The 22,474-nt window shown below is 43.1% G+C and overlaps 1 protein-coding gene across 1 annotated transcript in view; it reads left to right on the top strand.

The window, feature by feature from the left end:
- Positions 1 to 22,474, top strand: part of Plce1 (phospholipase C epsilon 1) — a 300,119-nt gene that overhangs the window by 275,279 nt on the left and 2,366 nt on the right. Inside the window, 8 exon segments of the mRNA XM_052713591.1 lie at positions 1,986 to 2,149; positions 3,796 to 4,057; positions 8,300 to 8,418; positions 9,221 to 9,349; positions 11,651 to 11,860; positions 18,644 to 18,802; positions 19,786 to 20,004; positions 20,257 to 20,479. Of these exon segments, the coding sequence (XP_052569551.1) occupies positions 1,986 to 2,149; positions 3,796 to 4,057; positions 8,300 to 8,418; positions 9,221 to 9,349; positions 11,651 to 11,860; positions 18,644 to 18,802; positions 19,786 to 20,004; positions 20,257 to 20,445 (1,451 nt within the window). The 3' untranslated portion in view covers positions 20,446 to 20,479.

Raw genomic sequence — 22,474 nt, 5'->3', positions numbered from 1 at the left:
TTCTACAGCCAGGACTGTTACACAGAGAAGAAACCTTGTCTCGGAAAATTTAAAAAAATAGGTTAGGCACAGTGCTAAGGAGGTCTGACTCCAAATGAAGGTAGCATCCTAAGTGTGGGTCACTATTACTGTTGTTAAGAATGCTGATTGATTATTCTTTATCTGCTTAAGACTAGAAGTGTTTGGACTTTTTTTTGTTTTGTTTGTTGTTTGTTTTTTGGGTTTGGGGTCCCCCCCCTTGGATTTTTTAAAATATGTGCAGTAAGAGACTGTTTTGACTGCAACCCATCATGAGGTCGGACAGGGATTTTGACATTGTGGTGTCATATCGGTGCTCATAAAGTTGTGTCCGGTTTGGGATTTGAAGATTAGGGATGCTGTGTTTTCAAACTGGGGTAAATGTCCATTTCACATTTAAGCACCACCAAGTGGGCTCGTTTGCTTCACTCTCTCAGCCATCCTAGCTATGTCCGGTTCATGGTCACAGAGTGGCCAGGGAAGGGACCACGCAGCCTCTTTCAGCCAGTCACATCAGCACAGGAAGGAAGCTGACAAATGGGTGCTATGCACTAATTCAACAGAGGAGACCAAGGCCCGAGGAGCTTGATGTGCCTAATACATCTTCTCCAGGAATCCCTGCACATATGCTTGGCCAACCTCAGATACGTGGAAAACTTTTATACACAAGATGCGAGAGCAGGGGCCAAGTCTTTGTTGTTTCAAGGCACTTAGTTCGCTTCCCCTTGATGTTGGTTCACGGAGCAAAGTTCACGCGGCACATGGAAGGAATCCACCAGAGGGAACATTTGTCAGGTGTGTCTCGTAAACCTTTTGCTCATTTGGGCAACGTTTACACAGACGGAGCCATCCGATGAGCATGTGAGCGTAGAAGAGTCCAGAAACTGTGCGGTCATTCATCAAAAACTGTGCCAAATAAAATTTGGCGACGAAACACTCAAAGCCTTTGTGACGGTTCCTAAAGTTTATGATTGAGGAGGCTGTGGACATGATGTGAATCATATGTGATAGCTTTTTTCATATTTAACTATAAAAAGGGGTAAAAAAAATTAATTATGGGCTGAAATTAAGATTTCAAGGAAATGCTGTTTTTCTTGTTGTTTTTCTTTCTTGTATCATTAAGATTTTATCTTACCTTTGAAATAGCAAGAATTGGCCATAAAATGGTCTGCATGGTTTGGTATTTATGGATGAAAAAAATGGAATGATTCTTTCCCAAAATAATGATTTTGTTCCAAACTTCAGTGTAAAATAAGGTATTTACACAAGGTTTCTGATGGATGTGATGACATTTTCCTTGCAAAAGGAGTTTGTAAGGGACAAAACCTAGCTTGGAGTTGGAATGTGGGGCATTTCCATAGACTATAAGGGAAGTGTTTCTTTGTTGGTGGATTATTATTATTATTATTATTATTATTATTATTATTACCTCTGTTACCTGCTGCACCTCTGTATCTTTGAGACTCCTAACACAACCTGGCACATAGTTAGCATTCATCAGTCTATGGAGTGTGTCTCAGGGTTTCTACTGCTAAAAATGCTATGACCAAAAGCAGCGAGGGGAGGAAAGGGTTTGTTTCAGCTTACAACTCTCAGGTCACGCTCCTTCACCTCGGGAAGTCAGGACAGGAACTCAAGGCAAGAACTGAAGCAGAGGCAATAGAGGAACACTGCTGACTGGCTTGCTTCCCAAGGCTTGCTCAGTCAGCTTTCTTATGCAGCTCAGGTCCACCTGCCTAGGAGTCACATGACCCACAGTGGACTGGGCGCCCCCACATCAGTCATCAAGAAAGTGCTCTCCAGAATTGTCTACAGGCTGATCTGATGGAGACATTTTCTCAGTTGAGGTTCCTCTTCCCAAATAACTCTAGCTTGTGTGAAGTTGGCAAAAACTAGCCAATACATAAATGGCTGATTGCCTCTTCTTCATGAAGTACTGTGTAATTTTGGCTTTCTCTGTTCTGCAGATCTTCCTTTACATTTAAATGCTGCAATGTTTGAGGCAAATGGTGGCTGTGGTTATGTTTTGAAGCCCCCTGTCCTGTGGGATAAAAGCTGTCCCATGTATCAGAAGTTCTCTCCGCTGGAAAGGGACCTAGACAACATGGACCCTGCCATCTATTCTTTAACTGTGAGTATGCTCCTGTTGTTAGAGGGATGTAGCATTTAAGCCTCCGGGAATAAATACAAACTGGTCTGGAATTCAGGGCACTACAAAGCTGTTGTGTTTCAGATCATGCAAGTTCCACAGTAATTTGTTTCTCAGAAAGCAGTGGCTGAGGTTAGGCATGCTGTCACAGAGTCTGTGTTTCTGAACCGAGCAGGTGGAGTTATAAGATCCCTGCTTTATCTCACAAATGGTCATTTTTGTCTTCTGGGGTACACAGAATCATAACTGGGTGTCCCTGTAAATGTTGAGCTCTTTCCTAGATCAGACAGACTGGTATCAGTGTGTACACACCGGGGGGCATATTACCTGTATCTAGTCTAACCCTGGGCTCCTGTTACTTAAATCATCACTGAGTTATTGGCAAAACTCTACAGATTGCTGCCTTCAAATAGAGAACTGCAGGTCATTAGTCACCTCTACTTCCTCATTAATTTGCTCCCTCTTAGCCAACAGAGAAAAAAAAATAAAGGCAGGAGAGGAAAGAGAGGGGGCGGGGGAGGGGGGAGGAGGGATGGAGGGAGGGAAGGGAGGGAGAGACTGGAGTCATTTCTTCTCTCCATCTTTAAATCTCATTTTTCTCTTTCCAAAGGAAGCATCCTCATGACACTCCAAATCCCTGTGATAACTCACATGTTCTCTCATCACCCAAATTGCTTTGTCTCTCACCCTAAGCTGGGAGAACTGTTGTACCTTTTGTATTAGACCATTTTATTAAGCGTAGGGTGTTGATTTATCTTTTTACAGAAGGCTACTGTAGGTGACAAGGAAACCCAGGACAATGGCTCACTGAGGTGCCTATTAACATCAAAGCGGACACTGTCTGCCAGCCTCTCTCAACAGCCTGTACATGTCACAGAGATGTCCTGGCTAGCATACCCTGCCGCCTATCCTAAACTCTCCAGCCCAGTTTGTCTGACTCCTGTCTAACCTAGCCATTTTGGCTACTTGGTCCTTTTACCCTTTTTGCTTCTTGGCTGCCGCTCTGGGTTCCCATGCTCCTGGCCTCTTGGCTTCTGGCTTTCCCCTCTCCCCTGCCCATCTCCTCACATGGCCCAGTTCAGTCTGAACCAGTCTCGAGGCCTCTGGCTATGCTCTAGCTCGAATCTACAATAAACCTCCCCCACCATACCTAAGAGCAGTGTATCCCCATTTCATCTTTTTTTCATTCAGTTGTGAGTTAATTCTGTTAACAGTATCCCATGGCTTGCTCCGAATCTATTGAAGAAGATTTTGTAGTTGTAAAATATATTCCTGCAGCATTTAAAATAGAAAATAAATGGCAAACTCCTGTTTACAGGAACAGGGTCTTCTTTTCTCTTGACATCTGTAAGACATGCTGTTTCATTTCAGTGCTTCTTTTTTTATCATATTTCAAATTTTGTCCATTGAGAGGTTCAGTCTAAGTGAATGTTATAAGCACAATAGGATTTTCAAGTGTTCTAGCCACGTGATTACCTGATTACAATCACTTGTGTCTGTTTAAGGGTTTTAGTAATCATTCACCATATCCATTGCAGCATTCTCTGTGGACAGAAGCTGAGAGAACTGGTGGTTCCTTTGCTTCTCTGTCACCTTGTGTGACCTCGATCCTTCATCTTCCCCTTTAGATCATCTCTGGCCAGAATGTGTGCCCCAGTAACGGCACCGGAAGTCCATGCGTTGAGGTTGACGTCTTGGGCATGCCCCTGGACAGCTGCCACTTCCGCACAAAGCCCATCCATCGAAACACTCTGAACCCAATGTGGAACGAACAGTTTCTCTTCCGGGTTCACTTTGAAGATCTTGTATTTCTTCGTTTTGCAGTTGTGGAAAACAACAGTTCGGCAATAACAGCTCAGAGAATCATTCCACTCAAAGCTTTAAAACGAGGTAGGATAAAATTTCCGAATAGCATCTGCACTGCTGAGGGCATTTTAAAGCAGAGACTGAAGGAAGGAAATAAAACCAAAGAGGGGACCCGGGAGGTGGTGGTGCATGCCTTTAATCCCAGCATTCAGAAGGCAGAGACAGGCAGATCTCTATGAGTTCGAGGCCAGCCTCGTCTACAGAGTGAGGTCCAGGACAGCCAGGGCTACACAGAGAAACTCTGTCTTGAAAAAAGACCAAAAAAACAAACAAACAAAAAAAACCCAACAATAGTAAAGGGAGAGCTGGGGTGCCATAGTAGCAAAGTGAGCTATAGCTGGGGGTGAAGCCTAGCAGTACTGGAAGGGTAGGTGTTAGATTGTTAGATGAAAGGCGAAGGCCAGCACCGTTGGATTGTGGGTTGGCTTTGGTGTGGTCCTCAGCAATGTTGGCTCTTTGTGTTGCCTCCAAAATTCTGATGTGCATAAGATTCTCCTGGAGCTCTTGGTAATAAAATATAAACTCTGATGCAGTAGGGCTGGAGTGCAGTCTGAGATTCTGCCTTTGAAGTGTTTCAGAAAAACATGTCTGCTGGTCCATTCTGAGTATCAAGATGCACATATGTGTTCCCCACAGCTATACTCAACCTAACATCCTCTGGGTTCCTCAAACAAGTTATACTTTCCCACTTTCTGTGTGCTTCCTATTCTCTTTCCCTATGCGAGCAGCCCCTGGTCACTGGATGTGTTTGGTAGAGTGTCCAGGACAATATACTAAAACCAAATTTATTTCCTCATAGTCCTGAAGGGTAGAGAGCCCAAATCAAGATGTCATAAGACTTGATCTCTTCTAAGACCTCTCTCGTTGCTTTTGAGGAAGTATAGTCACATAATGTTTGTTTATCCATGTCTGATATCTCTATCTTAATTTCCTCATCTTTTAAAACAATGATTTATTTATTTATTTCATTTGCATATGTGGATGGGTACCTGTGAAAGTCAGAGGACAGCTTGAAGGAGTTGATTCTCTCCTTCCATCATGTGAGTTCCAGAGGTCAAACTCGGGTTGTGAGGCTTGGCCACCGATGCCTTTACACACTTAGTTATCCCTTAGTTTCCTCTTCTTATGCGGACATTAGTCTTAATTGAATTAGGGCCCACCCTCATGGCATCATTTTAACCTCATTGAACATTAAAAGAACTATCTCCATGGTCACACTGCCAGGTGCTAGGCAGCTTGGCTCTCAACATATCAATAAGACAAGTCTGCTGGAGGCCTTGCTCCAGATGGGTTTGTTGACCTGGGAGGGATGTGTGGAGTCAGCACCAAGAAGGGTCTGTGACCACCTGTGTTGTTCAAACAAGTGGCCCTGGATAGCTTGAGGCATTTTTTATTTACACAGTTTCAATGGTTTGCATGAACAGTTTTATAATCAGGTTTTACTTCTTAAGTTTCTAAAAATGATTACAGTAATTGCCAGTTTGTTCCTTGCCTCTTTCCCCTTCCATCTCCCAGCTCTCCAGCTGGCAGCCATTACGTTTTGGATCTATACCTCTATCGTCAAAAGCATAAGCAGTTTTGCAAACTACAAAGGAACTTTTCTAACTAGGCACACCTACATGTAGAACGGCATGCCCCATTGTCAGCACATGTGGCTACAGCATCATGCAGTTTTGTCTCTTGTGATTAATATTTACATTGGTAGGGTACGGGTTCTCACGATCAACTCACCAGCCAGAGCGAGATCAATCCATTCTACATTTGTATTATTCTATCCTCTCTGGGGTCATACAAGGTTTTTCCATTTATCCCAGAAGCAACATAACCTGGAAACAAGCCAGGTGGTGGAGGCGCACGCCTTTAATCCCAGCACTCAGGAGGCAGAAGCAGGTGGATCTCAGTGAGTTCGAGGCCAGCCTGAGCTACAGAGTGAGTTCCAGGAAAGGCTCCAAAGCTACACAGAGAAACCCTGTCTCAAAAACCAGGAGAGGGGCTGGAGAGATGGCTCAGAGGTTAAGAGCACTGGCTGTTCTACCAGAGGTCTTGAGTTCAATTCCCAGCAACCACATGGTGGCTCACAACCATCTATAATGAGATCTGCTGCCCTCTTCTGGCCTGTAGGCATACATGCAGACAGAGCACTGTATATGTAATAGCTAAATAAATTGTAAAAATAAATAAATAAAATAAAACTGTTATAAAAAAAAAAAACCAGGAGAAAAAAAAAAAGCAACATAATCTGGAAACTTACTCTTAATAGTTGGTACTGTTTATCTGTTGTCCTTATGTCTATCTCTCAACTTCTTGGAGTGTTGGCACAGCTATTAGAAATAGGAAACTGTGGGTTTCTATGATTCTGCTTCATTCCTTATTCCTTGAATATTCCCATTAATTCCTGATATCATCTGTTTAATAGAATTCTTTAAACCTCTTAGGGTTAAAAAAATCATTCTTTGCAGAACAGTTATACAAATATGTAGTATTAAACTTCATGACCTACTGTCACTCATTCAGACCAGCAGTGTGGCCAGCATAGGGAAAGCAAGGAGAGCACATAGCACACATGCTCCCAGGGTCATGCCCAGAATCATGCAGCAAACTGTCCACAGGTTCTTGCCAAGTGGGTCAGAGTCTCCAGAGGTCTTGCCACAAGGAAAGCTGTTCATGCTATTCTCAGGCATTATTCCCCCAAAGAAATCACATGGCTCCTGCCAGGGACCTATAATTCAGGTCATTACAATTACTAGAGAATTGTGAGAAAGGACAGAGAAACAAAAATCAGTTGTTTCAAGAGTATCTATCGTGCCATTTCCCAGTCCAATCACCTTAGATAGGCGTCTGTTGCAGGCTTTATTTCTCTGCCCATGTATATGGCAATGAGATACACGATTAAGAAATAGACTTTCTACTAATTCTAATGTTTTAAAACTTCCTGGTTTTCCATTTCTAATGTGTATAGTGAACACCTTCCTATATTAATAATCATACAGCTACATTGCCATTTTACTGGCTGCATACTGTTGCATTTTATATTTATATACAATATCTTGCTATTAAAATATTTTATGATGAAAGGTTTTCTAAAATTATTGCCCTTTAGTAAAGCTGCCTTGGTGTCAAAATCATCAGGATTCCCTATTTCTTTGTTGTTGTTTGAGTTTAATGATTATCCATTTGAGTCTAAGTTAGAAAGAGTACTGGACAAGTTAATTATTCATTGACAGTCCTGTAGTTAGAGTTTTCCTGCCTGGCCCACAGTTAGGACAAATCTCTCTCACCCGCCAGTCCCACAGCTGCTCAGACCCAACCAAGTAAACACAGAGACTTATATTGCTTACAAACTGTATGGCCATGGCAGGCTTCTTGCTAACTGTTCTTATATCTTAAACTAATCCATTTCTATAAATCTATACCTTGCCACGTGGCTCGTGGCTTACTGGCATCTTCACATGCTGTTTGTCATGGTGGCGGCTGGCAGTGTCTCTCTGACTCAGCCTTCCACTTCCCAGAATTCTCTTCTTTGCTTGTCCTGCCTATCCTTCCTGCCTGGCTACTGGCCAATCAGTGTTTTATTTACTAACCAATCAGAGCAACATATTTGACATACAGAACATTCCACAGCACTTCCCCTTTTCTTTTTTTCAAAAAGGAAGGTTTTAACCTTAACCTAGTAAAATTAATAATAATTTGGGAATTTGGGTGTAGCTTTTCTTACTACTTTCTGCTGGAGGGGGGAGCTGTATCTTATGGGGACACAAAGAAAATTTTAGGATTATGGAGTAGTCCATGAGGCTGTATTGTCTGAGCCAGTTGTCTTGAAACCGTTCTGGATGTTGGATCATCTGGGTCATGGTGTCATCGGAGACCTTTTAGGGGGTCTTGGCTGGTCAAACCTGATGTATCTTAATCTGGAACAAATCTATAGCCTCTGGCTTTCTGTGGAAACAAAAGCAGAACCTCTTTTTCAAAGCAACATATCCTTACATCCAAATTTTGAAGTCAAGGTACCTTTAAAATATACATATTGGTTTAATTTAACCTCTTTTTTGATCAAATTTTTTTTGTAGTTAAAAATCCCAAAGACACATCCCACAGCACAGTCCAGGAACATCCCCAGGGGACAGCTCTTTTATAGCGAAAGATTTTTGCTGGCATACCTATTACTACCCACTGCCCATTTGGGGGAGGTATTGACCTCCATGGAGATATCTGCAGAGCTCAGTTGTGCATTGTTAACAGACTTTTCCCAATTCTGCATCATTCCAGGTTATCGACATCTGCAGCTGCGGAACCTCCACAATGAAATACTGGAAATCTCTAGCTTGTTCATAAACAGCAGAAGGATGGAGGACAATCCCTCTGGCAGTACCATGCCAGCCTCTTCGGTAACTTAGTTCTTATTTCACCTAGCATATTTGCAGGACTGCTGCACCGAAGGCGGACTCTCTTGTGGTACAACAGAGTGGCCAATGAGTCGTTAATTAGGTAGCTATGGAAGCGATAACAAAAATGGCTGACACTTGGTGCGCACATATGCACTAACTCATCAATTAAGAACCCACATCCAGCGATGTTTGAGAACCATTAGATTAGTGCTTACCCCTCTAAACTGAGGTGGTTTATTTAAACAAAGAAAACTGTTCTAATTTACTGGTTAATTCTATGATTCTTCCTCTATAAATTAAAAACTTATGTGACAGCGTGTCCAGTTTCCCTCTGTCTGTGTTCACAGGCTCAGGCACTCTCTTGGACCGTCCTCGTCTTATATAGTCCTGCTCTCTTCTCCGGCCTCTCTCTCCCTCACCTCTGCAAATTTCTTCTCTCCGTGTGCCCCTGCCCTTATTGTCTTGGCTCTCCTTCTTCCTTTCTCCTTTTTCTTGCATCACTCTACAAAAACCTTGGCTTCACATTTGTTTCACCCAAGGAGCTTTCAAAAGTGAAAACTAACATGCATTTCATATGATACCCATCCCGGCTCATGCTGAAAAGAAGCACTGTAATTTCAGTAAGTTACTCCTCTGGTGGCTGAATTTCCCCATGACTGTTGAGGAGATGTGCCGCTGTCTCTTCCTCCACGTCAGCCTGCATCAGATTACGAGTGGGTCCTAGAAATTCTGTGTTGAACAGAGCCTAGAACTTCTGTTATTAAGAATGCACTTGGAGAAACCATGTGATCTTCATTGACAGATGTTTAATACTGAAGAGAGGAAATGTTCTCAGACGCACAGAGTCACGGTGCATGGTGTCCCAGGACCAGAGCCCTTTGCTATCTTTACTATAAGTGGAGGCACCAAGGCAAAGCAGCTTCTCCAACAGGCAAGTCCACTGAACCCATGGTTAAAGAAATCCGGTCTCCAAAATGAATGTGTGTGCAAATATGTATGCATATATACGTTCACATAAACCCATAAAAGTTCATGTTGATGATACATCTTTTATTTATTTATCTATAGTTTGTTTATCTTTACATGTTGGGGCTTGAACCTACAGCCTTGTACATGCTAGGCAACTGCTCTACCACTGAGCTACAACCTTTTATTTTGATTTTGAGACAGGACTCCCCCAGCCTGACCTTAAATTTACAATCCTCCTGACTTCGCTATGATATGTCCTGGTTTGAAATCCTAAGAATAGTGTAAGGGTTCTTGGTACCACTAAAGCTAGCTTAACCAAAGAGAAGAATTTCCACGATTCAGTGGCCTAACATCCCCACACATGCTTTCATCCTTAACCCATTTTAGAACTACTTCTCTTCGAGGGTAGACCAGGGAGAGCACTGACCAGGAGGAGTACCCTGGGCCTTCCTCCAAAGTTAGTGCATATGATGAAATGTAACAGGAACCATATGATGCATGGCAGAATTAGAAACTAATGGGGCAGTGATGTATAAGTATTATTATTATTAGCTGTCTCTATCATTTAAGGGCACATTTCTGTGGATAGTGCAACATTTTACTCAACCTTTTTTAACTGACTTAAGTAGCATTGTAGTAAACTGCTTTAAGGTCCAAGTTTTATAGATAAAACAGAAGCCACTGCCAAGGGTTTGGAGTGGTTTTTTTCCTTGATTGCTTTTTAGTCAATTAGTCCATAAACTTCAGTATCAAATCGCTACTAAGATTCTGTAAAATCAAGAAAACTTCCCACGGCCACTAATAAAAGCAGCACCATATTTTCACCCCATGCAAATAAACAAATGAGTCCTCAGTGCTGAGAAAAAGTGGTGTTGAGTTTCTTGAGGAGATGACAGTACCAAGAGAACCTCTGGAAGCTTCCTATCCTGAATAATTCTTACAGTAGCAGATGTGTGCGTGGTCCAGATTGTTTACCTTGGCCCCCATGGAACTACTAGCATGCTGCTTTAGACCAAGGGCTCGGGTAGAGGGATCAGGTGTCAGAATTTTCTGCTTCTACCATCCTTAGCACCCTTATGCTGTGCTTCCCCTCCAAGTGAGAAATACTAACTATGGCCATTGCATCATTGGCAGGGACCTGGGGAGATGGGTGTTTGCTTAATCCAAGTCAGGTTCCCTCTCACTGGAAGGGAACAGAGATTTCTTCACCAGCACTGATGCTTCATCAGAAGTCTATCTGACAGGAGTGAGAAGACAACATCAGTGACACTCTAATGATGGCTAGTACTCACCAAGTGCTCATAATGTCTTGCACGGTGCTTAATGCCTCCATCATAAACCAAAACTAGCCGGGCGGTGGTGGCGCACGCCTTTAATCCCAGCACTCGGGAGGCAGAGCCAGGCGGATCTCTGTGAGTTCGAGGCCAGCCTGGTCTCCAAAGCCAGTTCCAGGAAAGGCGCAAAGCTACACAGAGAAACCCTGTCTCGAAAAACCAAAAAATAAAAAAATAAAAAAATAAACCAAAACTAACAGATTCTTACTGTGAGCATTCCCATTTTTTAGATGGGAAAATAAATTCTCTTTCCAAAACTCCAAAGACAGTAAATCTCTATGCCCTCATGCATGCTAAGCTGAGCAAATGCTCTACTACTGAGATATCCTCAACTTGAAACACATAGGTCTTAAATGGAAATATGAGACCTAGGTCTAACTGACTCCAAAGCTCTGTCTTAACTCTCTATCTACGGTTCAGGCCAGGGTCAACAAAGAAACAACTCTTTGGGCACAGTGTCAGGAATCTCCTGAATGGAGAATTCTCAGACGAGACCTTAGCCTTGTGAGCCTTGCATGACAGGATAGTTATTTGTGAGACGTTAGTCTGTGAAAAACAGAGATGGTGTTTGCAAACTGCACAGGATTCTTTACATCAGCGCTTTGTTGCAAGATTTCAAAGAACCAAATTCATGGAGTAAGAAACCTGAAGTTTTAATTCAATAGGATCTCTCATTCCAGCAGTGGGAAAAATAGTTATGCTGTCTGGGGATTATAAATAAATTGTGTCTTTGCCCAGCGTGAGCATAAACAATCCATCTTGGACAGATAAGAATTATTACAGCTCTAGGAAGAATTATGCAACACTCCCAAGTAGGCCTCACTTATAAATTGACCAGCAAACCCGCCAGAGCATCATGAAAACAGACTAGTGTTCAGTTGTGCCAGTCTTCAGACATGTGCCTCATGCTGCCTTTGCCTTTTCTTTAGATTCTGGTGATTGACAAAGACACCAAACATACCGCCACAGACTATTTTCTGATGGAAGAAAAGTATTTTATATCTAAGGAAAAGAGTGAGTGCAAGAAACAACCATTCCAGAGAACTGTGGGTCCAGAAGAAGATATCGTGCAGATTTTAAACAGCTGGTTCCCAGAAGAAGGCTATGTAGGCAGGATTGTCTTAAAGCCCCAACAGGAAGTAAGTACAACCTGGACACAGGCTGCATGGTGACTGCTCAGTGTGTCATCAGCCATCTCACCACTGATACCTTCCTCGAATCCTGAATTACTTGTCACTGAAACATGGTTCAGATTATTCTTCTCAAGTAAATATGGAGACATGGTTTTATTTACCTGCACATATTCAGGTGGCTAACTAAAGCACTCAGTCTAAAAACAACATCCTTTGTAAAATGAAGGAAGCAGGAACTTAAAGGGTTCCTGTGCGTGGCCCCCTCTGGGAGTCTAGTGCTGTATTTGTAAGCATGACATCACTGCTGAAAGGTTGGTCCTAAACCAGCAGTCGTATGGAAATGGCCTAGGCTGCCCTTCCCTGCAGATGCCTGAACTCTCAGATAGAACCAGTCGCTGGTATCCACGTGTAAGGATACCATGGCATTTGATCTGATCACCAAGGTAGAGAAGACTGATGGGCAGATAGTCTGATAGGGATGTGCTGGACAAAGGATAACTCGTGACCACATCTATACCACCCTTGCCCCCAGGATAGAAAAAAAAAGCAAGAAATGTCACTATTCCCATACAATTTAAAACTTATAAATTATTTATTTATGGCACTTTTTTAACTTTCTCTTTTACTATATTTTTTATTAAGAAATTTTCTATTCATTTTACATACCAACCACACATCCCCCTCTCCTTCCTCCTCCCGCCCCGCATCTTCCACTTACTATTTTCAAGTCATAGAAAGCAAAGCCTCAGGTGAGGGGAGCTGCCACACTGCCTAACACAGGAGCTGCCCTCTTCTCGGTGTCTGATAGGGCTTTTGCCTAGCTGGGGACATCCAGCATGTACAGTCTGTGCAAAGATTCCCAAATGTGAAAGATGACCAACTCCGAGGCACACTGGGTCCTAAGTTTTCCAGGTGAGGGATAATCAACATCTGAAAGGTCCTGGGCTTATATGTTAGCTCGTTATGTCTTTGAAAATATTCCACAGTTTTACCACAAACTAAAGACAATCTCTCAGATTTAGTCAGAATCAGTAAACATTTATATATGTTGATGCCCCATGGTTGTCCCCATGAAAGGAAAGCAAGCAACAACCTTCCATAGACTCCATATCCATTGGCTCTTGCATGAGATTGTCTGTAAAGCAGTTTTCTTTGCAGAACAATCTAGCAGGTGCACACTCCCTTACTATCCCCTTTTAAAATGGATATAAAACCTTTGGTTCATCATACACCATCAGGCCTCAGGACAAATCAAGTGATGAACAGTTGAATCGATTCAACAATGCAATTAAACACCTATTTATTAAACACTCAATGTGCACTAGACCCTGTTCCGGGCCCCCAGTCAAGTCTCTTTAGTGTGTAATGGAGCTTCGGCTTGTCGGATGTCCATCAGTAGCACATGCGCGCTGGAAGGCGAGCTAGTTTCCCTCACCGGGCCTTCCATTTTCATTTTCTAGTTAGTTACTGTAGGCGTGGCCTGCAAGCCAGACAGAACACCAGCTTCTCTCCGGGCCCAGAGCCACCGCCTTCCCTCTCTAATCTTGCCTCTGACCGTAAAAGGCCATACTTAGCAAAGAAACATGGTCATCTTACTCGGCTTTTCTCTCAGGTGTGTTAAGGGAGAGACTAAGCATGAAGTGCTTTATGGGAAAACATCAGAGGGCTCAGGTCGACTTTTGAAGCCATCTTTAATTTCTCCCTAAGTTTTTCCTTTTTATAAGTGTCTCGTTTCATTAATTAGCTACCTATAAAAAAAAGTAGCTCCCAAGTGACAGTTTCAGTAAATAAGTAAAAACTTCAAAGTCATTTAGAGAATTGAATGGGCTTAGACACTCACTATTTTCAGTGTCCTCATTTTGTGCAAGAGGAAACTAAGATTGAGAGGCATTAAAATAATGATGGGGTCAGAATAGAAAGAACAAGTCTTGTGGCTTTGATTTGATGTTCTTTCTACCATCCTCCGCTGCCAAGGTGGGAATCCCGCCATCAGCCCCTGAGGATCATCCGCATCCAGACCTGCACTGTGGGAGGCAGCAGCGGGCAGTCAGCATGGACCGGTGCTGAGGTTCAAATGTGACTTTGTTATATAGGTAGAAAGACCGGGGAGCTTATGGGTACCAGTGGGTAGTTTAGATGTATGTGACAGTGGGCAGTAAAGCCCTCCAGAAAGAGTGCTTAATAAAATCTGAGGGGACAGAAGCACTCTGAAGGGGAGATAAATCACAAGGGAATTCTCACAAGCTTTTCCTGGTGAGTAGACTGTAGTAGCTCTCCTCCATATGCTTTTGTGGAGAGGAGGTTTTTATGACTGAAATGCATGTCAAAGGAGAACAAGTCCTATTTGGTGATTTGGGTTTGCCTGGTGCATAGTGATGTCTCATAAACATTCATTAGGGCCAGAGGTGATGCACAGCATGAGAGCAATACCGAACTTGCACAAGGCCCCACAAGGGCGCTGCATTTCAGTCTCCACCCATCCCTATACCTAATAACTGACTTCATTAATTGTTGAATGCTAGAAGGCACTATAATCATTGACAGACCTCTATTACAAAAATGTGCATTCATTTTATAGGGTAAAACTAATCATCTCATAAGCCATTTGCCTGTGCAGCACATTAAAAGTTCCCACTGGACATGGTGGTGCATGCCTTTAATCCCAGTTGACTACTGAGTAGAGGCAGACAGATCTCTGTGAGTCCAAAGCCAGCCTGGTCTACTTAGTGAGTTCTAGGACAGCCAGGGCTATGCAGAGAGACCCTGTCTCAAAACAAAGCTTCTAGTTTCTCTTGGTAACCTCCCCACTCTTCTCCACTGCTTGTTACACTCCTCTGGTTTCTAGTCAGTGTGTCCTCTGACTGCACTCACATCACCTAATGTCTGTAACTCGCTAACCTGACCTGTAAAATCTGGAAACTACTGTATGTTATCCTCTCCAAATTATCACAAGGCTCATGTTGCATATGTGTACAATATGTAGGAAAATGCTTAGTTAAAAAGTGTTTCAATGAGGCCACTGTTATTATTCTCTGTTCATTACCTATGGCAGAAAACATCTTTAAAAGTAAATAAACTCTTGCCGAGCATGATGGTGCATCTGTTTCATTCCAGCACTCAGGAGGCAGAGGCAGGGGAATCTCTGTAAGTTCGAGACCAGCCTGGTCTACAAATCGAGTTCCAGGACAGCTGGGACCACACAGAGGGACACTATCTTAAAAAAAAAAAAAAAAAAAAAAAAGTAAATAAACTCTAAGTAAGGTTCTAAGGTTCAAAACTGGTGCACTCTCTTCCATAATGGACTCCATTACTTTATGTACTAAGCCTAATAATTAATTCAAAAATAAAAGCGCTTGGTGTTCTGGTGCATATGTGTAATGCTGGCACTTGGGTAGTGGAAGCAGAAGGATAAAAAGGCCAGCCTCAGTAACATAGACAATTTGAGGTTAGCCTCATCTTTATGAAACGCTGTCTCAAAAAGGAAACAGAGGCTGGAGAGGAGGCTCGGCAGTGAAGGCACGCACTGCTCTTGCAGAGAACCCACGCTTGATTCCTGGCACCCATGGAAGCACCAAGTGCAGTGGTGTGTCTGTCTGTAAGCCACTGTGGGGTGCAGTGGTATGTCTGTCTGTAAGCCACTGTGGGGTGCAGTGGTGTGTCTGTCTGTAAGCCACTGTGGGGTGCAGTGGTGTGTCTGTAAGCCATTATGGGGTGCAGTGATGTGTCTGTAAGCCATTGTGGGGTGCAGCGGTGTGTCTGTAAGCCATTGTGGGGTGCAGCGGTGTGTCTGTAAGCCATTATGGGGTGCAGCGGTGTGTCTGTAAGCCATTGTGGGGTACAGCAGTGTGTCTGTAAGCCATTGTGGGGTGCAGTGGTGTGTCTGTACCCATGGTGGAGGAGCGGAGACAAGCAGATCCCAAGGGCTATCTGAGCAGCCAGCTGTGCTGAAACCTCAGGCCCCAGGTTCAGTGAGAGAGCCTGTCACAAAAAAGAGTGTAGAGAGCGATAGAGGAAGATGCCTGATGTCGACCTCTGGCCTCCATACATGGACACACACATGCATGCACGCACGAACGCACACACGCACGCACATGCACACACAAAGAAAAAGGAAAATTAACAGCAACAAAAAAAAACAAGAATTTTTTTTTAAAATAGTGTTTCACTATGTAGCCCAAGCTAGCTATGTAGACCAGGCTAGCCTTGAACTCACAGAGATTCACCTGTCTCTGCCTCCCTAATGCTGGGGTTAAAGGTGTGTGCACCACCACACTTAACAAAACATGCATTCTTGCTGATTTTATGAAGCAACTTAGAATTTTTCCTCTTTGTATGCATGCGTGTGTGTGTGTGTGTGTGTGTGTGTGTGTGTGTGTGTGTGTGTGTGTGTGTGTATGTGTTCACATGTACAAGTGTACATGTGTGCTGTGCGTGTGGAGGCCAGAGAACCATCACAAGTGTTCTTCAGGAACTATCTATGCACCTTGTTTTCTTTGAGACAAGGTCTCTCATTGGATTTGGATCTCACCAAGCTGGCTATGTGGACAGCCTAGCCCAACCCAGGCTGGCCTGTCTCTGCCTCCTAGTGCTGGGATGATAAGCATGTGACTCCACACCTGGCTTGTCTACACATGTCCTGGAGCTTGGAGTCTCCTGTTCTGCAGCAAGCAGTTCACTGACTCTCTCCTCAGCCACACATCCTCTCTTCTTCCTTCTTCTCTCCTGCTTCAGAGAATGCTAGACCATAAATTCTGTCATGTGAACTACCCCCGATAGCACTTTTGGATTGTTTGAATATATAGCAATAAATGTAATGACACATCCCATTATGTAACAAGAACTGTAATTGGGGAGAAAAACATGCTGTAGAATGGTGGGGAACAAACATGTTTTATGTAACAGAAGTAGACAATACCTGCACTCCTCCCCCTCCATTGTCAGATTGGGTAAGGTTGGAAACTCGGGTCATGTAAGCTGTAGGGCTGTGACTTCAGGGCTGTTGAAAAGGCTGGGGCCGATCCTTTCCAGTCTAGGTTACAGTTTGGCACCACCTGGTGGCAGTTTCCCATTCTGACCTAAGTATCCATGGGTGATGGGACCAGCAGAAACATGCAGACCAGTGACAGCAAATCTTGAATTCTTCTGGTTAATTGGCATCATTTCGGTACCCTGTCTATGGAGATCAGGTCAGAAGACTGCTGGGGATAGAATTTTCTATGTGAAGTCTCGGCATCAACAGGATCACCTACTACTTCCTTGTCTCTCTTTTTCTGTGTCCACTCTCTTTTAGACTATAACTTTAAAACTACTGTCATTTGAAAATGGGGACAGCCAGGCAGTGGTGGCGCATGCCTTTAATCCCAGCACTTGGGAGGCAAAGGCTGGCGGATCTCTGAGTTGGAGGCCAGCCTCGTCTACAGAGCGAGTTCCAGGAGAGCCCGGCTACACAGGCAGACTTTGTCTCAAAAAACAACAACAACAAAAATAAGGGGCTGATAAGTGGGCAGAAACTATGTAAAACATTACAATCATATTCACACAATTTCAGGATTTTGTTTATTCACATGCTTGGAAAATACTCTTATGTATCAATGGCAGATGCACACAAGGATACATCACCTAACAACAGTGAGATTTTGTTTACAGACTTCTTGGCTCATTTGTTTGTTCATGAGAATGAGGTGATATAAAAATAAAAGGAGAGAATAGAAAAGGGTTTATTATTTTACATTTTTATGCATTTGGTGTTTTTTGCCTACACATGTATCTGTGTACCAAATGCATGCCTAGTGCCCATGAGGGTCAGAAGGCAACATTGTATCTCTTGGAAATGGAGTTACAGATGGCTGTGAGCCACCATGTGGGTGCTGGGAATCAAACCCTGGTCTTCTGGAAGAGCAGCCAGTACTCTTATCTGTAGAACTATCTTTCCAGCCCATTTGAATTTTTTAATAAAATAAAATAGGGGCTGGAGAGATGGCTCAACAATTAAACACATTCACTGCTCTTGAAGAGGACTCAGGTTCGGTTTCCATTCACTCCCCACATGGTGGTTTAACCTGGAAGTCCAGTTCCACGGGATCTAACACCCTCTTCTGACCTCCGAAGGTCCCTGCACTCAGGTAGTGCACATACATATGTGGAGGCATACACTTGTACACATAAATTAATAAAGAAACAAATCTTTTTTTAAAGATGATGATGCATTCAAGAGAGGGGAATTGGATTTCACTAAAATTTACCCAAATCCAATTAGCCTGATAATAATTCTCATATGATTGGGAATTCTATCAATATTCACTGAAGTGTGGTTTACCTGCAGCCACTGATTGGGCCTTTTCACTCTGGGCTTTGCTTATCCCATCTGGATGAGTACGCCATGCTTCCTATTTCATACGCCTAGTATTTCTTTTGTAACTTTAAAATGAGGGGAGAGAGGGGGAGAGGGAGAGAGAAGGAGAGGGAGGAGGGAAGGAGGGGGCACGGAGCATGTGTGCCACAGCATGTGGGTAGAGGTCAGAGGAAAACTTTGTGCATTTGGTTTTCCCCTTCCTCCGCATTTATATGCAGCCTAAGGATTGGACACACGTCATCAGGCTTGCACGTCAAGCACCTTTACCCTAAGCCATCTCACCAGCTCCCATGTCTCATATTCCCTAAATGTTAATGGTGTTTGGGGAATGAACTTCTCTTCAATACAGCTCAGATTTTTGCTAGAATTTTTGTCTTCTAAATCATCTTACCAATTACTCATATATTATTATTATTATTATTATTATTTTAATGCAGACCCTAGAAGAGAAAAGCATTGTCCAAGATGACAAGGAGGTGATCTTGAGCTCGGAGGAGGAGAGCTTCTTTGTTCAAGTTCATGACGTCTCTCCAGAGCAACCCCGAACTGTCATCAAAGCCCCCCGGGTCAGCACTGCACAGGATGTCATTCAGCAGGTAAAAGCCTCCGTGGGGGCCAGGGTGCAGTTCAGAGATACTGCCTGCCTGGCAGGCACAGAGCTCTGGCCTTGATCCCAGCACCGCAAGGAATCTCGCCTTTCCTCACACCATGCCTCTTGTTGATACAAATGATCGGGACAAATTAGATGTGTGTGTGTGTATTGACAGCTCATTTATGAATGAATGAATACATCTCTTAAGGATAGCAAATGGTTCTTCAGTCCGCAACAGATACTTAGCTACCATCTACAATAAGTTTGGATCTCTGCTGATAATGGGTTTAGGAGGTGACCCTGCAGAAATTACCCCAGAAAACCTGAGTAAATACTGAATAACCATCTCTGAAGGATGCCACAGAACACAAGTTAGAGGCCAACTCTGATTGTTGGCCAAATCTTTTCCTCTAGATTGGGCTGCTTTTTATTTTATTTTTATTTTTTTTAACATGACTTCAGAGAACTGTTCCTCATGGCCTCCTTAAGGTTTGCATTCATTGAACTCCTGCTTGAAAAGTGATATTGCACAGTAAACAGCACAGACTCCTGATCACATGGCTGAGGGTTCAGTCCCCAGCTCTATCCCTTACTCACTCAGAGATCTCCAGCAAGGTCTCAAAAGCTCACTCAGATCTGTGTCTAAGTTATACTGTGTGTTGGCAGACTTCTTTTTTGGGCGGGGAGGGAGGACTCTGAGTAACTTCTGTTGCATAAATCGTCCTCCTGTGTCTGATTTCACTAGCCCATTCCAGTTGCTCTGATACCACCGTTTAAGTCAGGCCGTTTGGAAACTAAGTGAGGTAACCTGAGAAGGAGTGTTATAAGCCATAGCTACTCAAATGATAATGAGGCATTGGGTGACCGGATTTGGAAGATACTCTCCATCGCTAAAAGTCTGAGCCACTTTCCCACCTTAAACTTTCATTCAGGATGGATGCAAACCCAGGAGATGCTTGATTCAGCCGACTCTAACTTATCTTTCAGACCTTATGCAAAGCCAAATATTCCTACAGCATCCTGAACAACCCCAACCCAGGTGACTATGTGCTTCTGGAAGAGGTGATGAAAGATGCACCCAATAAGAAGTCTTCTACTCCAAAGTCCTCCCAGAGGATCCTTTTGGACCAAGAGTGTGTGTTTCAAGCCCAAAGCAAGTGGAAAGGTGCAGGGAAATTCATCCTTAAGTTAAAGGAACAGGTTCAGGTAACATGAAAGTTACTTTGCTTTCTTTATAAAGCATTGATAGTCAGTCGTATCATAATTAAATTTGGGAGCTGGTGAAATCTCTAGATACTAGGTCCTAAGTAGAGCTGTTGGAAGGTAATTATTTTGTTTTTTGTTTTTTTTCTCTGTTGGGAGAAAAGACAGAACATACTCCCTCTCTGAGTATGCCATGGGACTCAGGAGCCTGGGTTTACCTTTCCATCAAGGAAGGTTCTTTTTTTTTCTACATAGGCATCCCGAGAAGATAAAAGAAGGGGCATCTCCTTTGCAAGTGAACTCAAGAAACTCACCAAGTCCACTAAGCAGCCTCGAGGACTCACATCACCTCCTCAGCTTGTGGCCTCAGAAAGTGTCCAAATTAAGGAGGAGAAACCTGTGGGTGCCTTGTCCCCCAGTGACACAGTGGGCTACCAGCAGTGACTGAGGGCAGCATGTTTGACCCAAATATACTAAGGTACTGTAGTATTTTGAAACAAGACTCAACAGAAAGGACTTTGTAACACAGGATGGAGCCTTGTGTCTTTTCAAGAAGCTTGTCCTCTGAAGACAGGTGGGAATGGTACCTCAATAGTACCCAGGCTCTGAAATTATATGCAAGCTATTAAAATTTTAGACTTCCTTGGCCAGAGAGGTGGCTCAGTGGTTAAAGGTGTTTGCTGCCAAGCCTGGTGACCTGAATTTGTAGGACTCACATGGTGGAAGGAGAGAACTGACTCCCACAAGTTGTCCTTTGACTTCCACATATACACCATGGCATGTACATGCCCTTTTGTTTATACACACAATTGTTTTCAGACTTCCTTATTTTGTAAATAACTAACCAAAGGCCTCAAGAAGGCAACCAACTCGCCCAAAGTGTCAGACAGACTTAAGTCATCACATATGGGACTGCCTTAATTATTAATAACACACCTAACATTCTTCAAGAACTCTATGGATCATTCAGTGTTTGGGATTCCTAGTATTATAGTCTTATTTGTTTCATTTAGACCCAGCAATCTCATCTCTTCCTGACTCTAAAAATAGTAATAATATAATAAATTAAAATGTGCCAGGTGTGGTGGCATCTGCCTATAATCTCAACATTTGGAAGGCTGAGGCAGGAGGATCACAAACTCAAAGTCAGCCTGGTCTATTTAGGGACCATAGTGAGACTGTGTGTTTAAAAAGCAAAGCAAAAGAAAAGCAATAATAATAATAATAATAACTTCAGTCTCCATCTTGAAAATGCAATGTCAGCTGCCCACCCCACTGCTTGATACTCACATGCAAAGTCAATCTCGGCAGACAGATGATCTAGAACATGAAAAAAGGTGTGAGGGAATCAAACATAAGAGCCTTCTTTTCACTGCTTCTGTGGTTGGAGGCTGTACTGCCCAGACTGGCTGTGGTGGTTTGAATGAGAATGGCCTCCATAGGCTCATATATTTGAATATTTGGTCCCTAGTTGGTGGAACTGTCTTGGAAAGGATTGGGAGGTGTGGTCTTGTTGTGGGACAGTGATTTAGATGATTGCCTTTGGATTCCATTTCCCTTGGCAAGTTGTAGCTGGAGTTATTTCCAGTCCCGCCTGGGACCACAGCCACTCAGATCCAAATATACACACAGATGCTTATATTATTTAAACTGTTTGGCCTAATGGCTCAGGCTCCTTGCTAGCTAGATTCTACATCTTAAATTAACCCATTTCTATAAATCTATACCTTGCCACGTGGCTCACCAGTATCTTTACATGTTGATTCTCATGGTGGCAGCTGGCAGCGTTTCCTGGCTCAGCTCTCTTGTTCCCAGAACTCTCCTCTCTCTTTGTCCCGCCTATACTTCCTGCCTGGCTACTGGCCAATCAGCACTTTATTTATTAACCAATCAGAGCAACACATTCACAGCATACAGATATCCACAGCAGCAAGTGATCCTTTTAAGTATTAAACTGATTTCATAGCTCTGCTAAACATTGGTGCTTTTCTTTAAAAATAGCCACTGGCACAACTATGCCCATTTATGATCTTTTATCAAGGTATTTCCAAGAACAAGCACTTATTTTTTTTTAAAGTTCTCTTTGTACATTCTCATAAACAAACAAGTACAATGTTTTAGCCTTTCTGACTGCCATAGTATTTCATGTTATTTGTTCTAAAATGATAACATCTAAAGTTTCAGTAATAATAATAATCTAAGAATTTCTAAAGCAGCAAATGTTTACCTCACTCCTACCTGAAGTGATAACAGTTGAAGGAATTTCTCCTTTTCCTAAAGCTGAGGAACATTTGATATAATAAAAAGAGTTTTTGTTGTTTCTCCTAAGGAATGTGGTATTCCTGGGGCTGGAGAGTTGGCTCAGAAGTTAAGAGCACTGACTGCTCTTCCAGAGGACCCACATTCAATTCCTAGCACCCACATGGCATCCGACACCCTCACACAGACACACATGCGGGCAAAACACCAATGC

This window comes from Peromyscus californicus, unplaced genomic scaffold (genome assembly GCF_007827085.1).
Source record: "Peromyscus californicus insignis strain IS unplaced genomic scaffold, ASM782708v3 Scaffold_4__1_contigs__length_199733344, whole genome shotgun sequence".
Classification (NCBI taxonomy): domain Eukaryota; kingdom Metazoa; phylum Chordata; class Mammalia; order Rodentia; family Cricetidae; genus Peromyscus; species Peromyscus californicus.
This window is presented reverse-complemented; position numbering and strand designations above follow the sequence as displayed.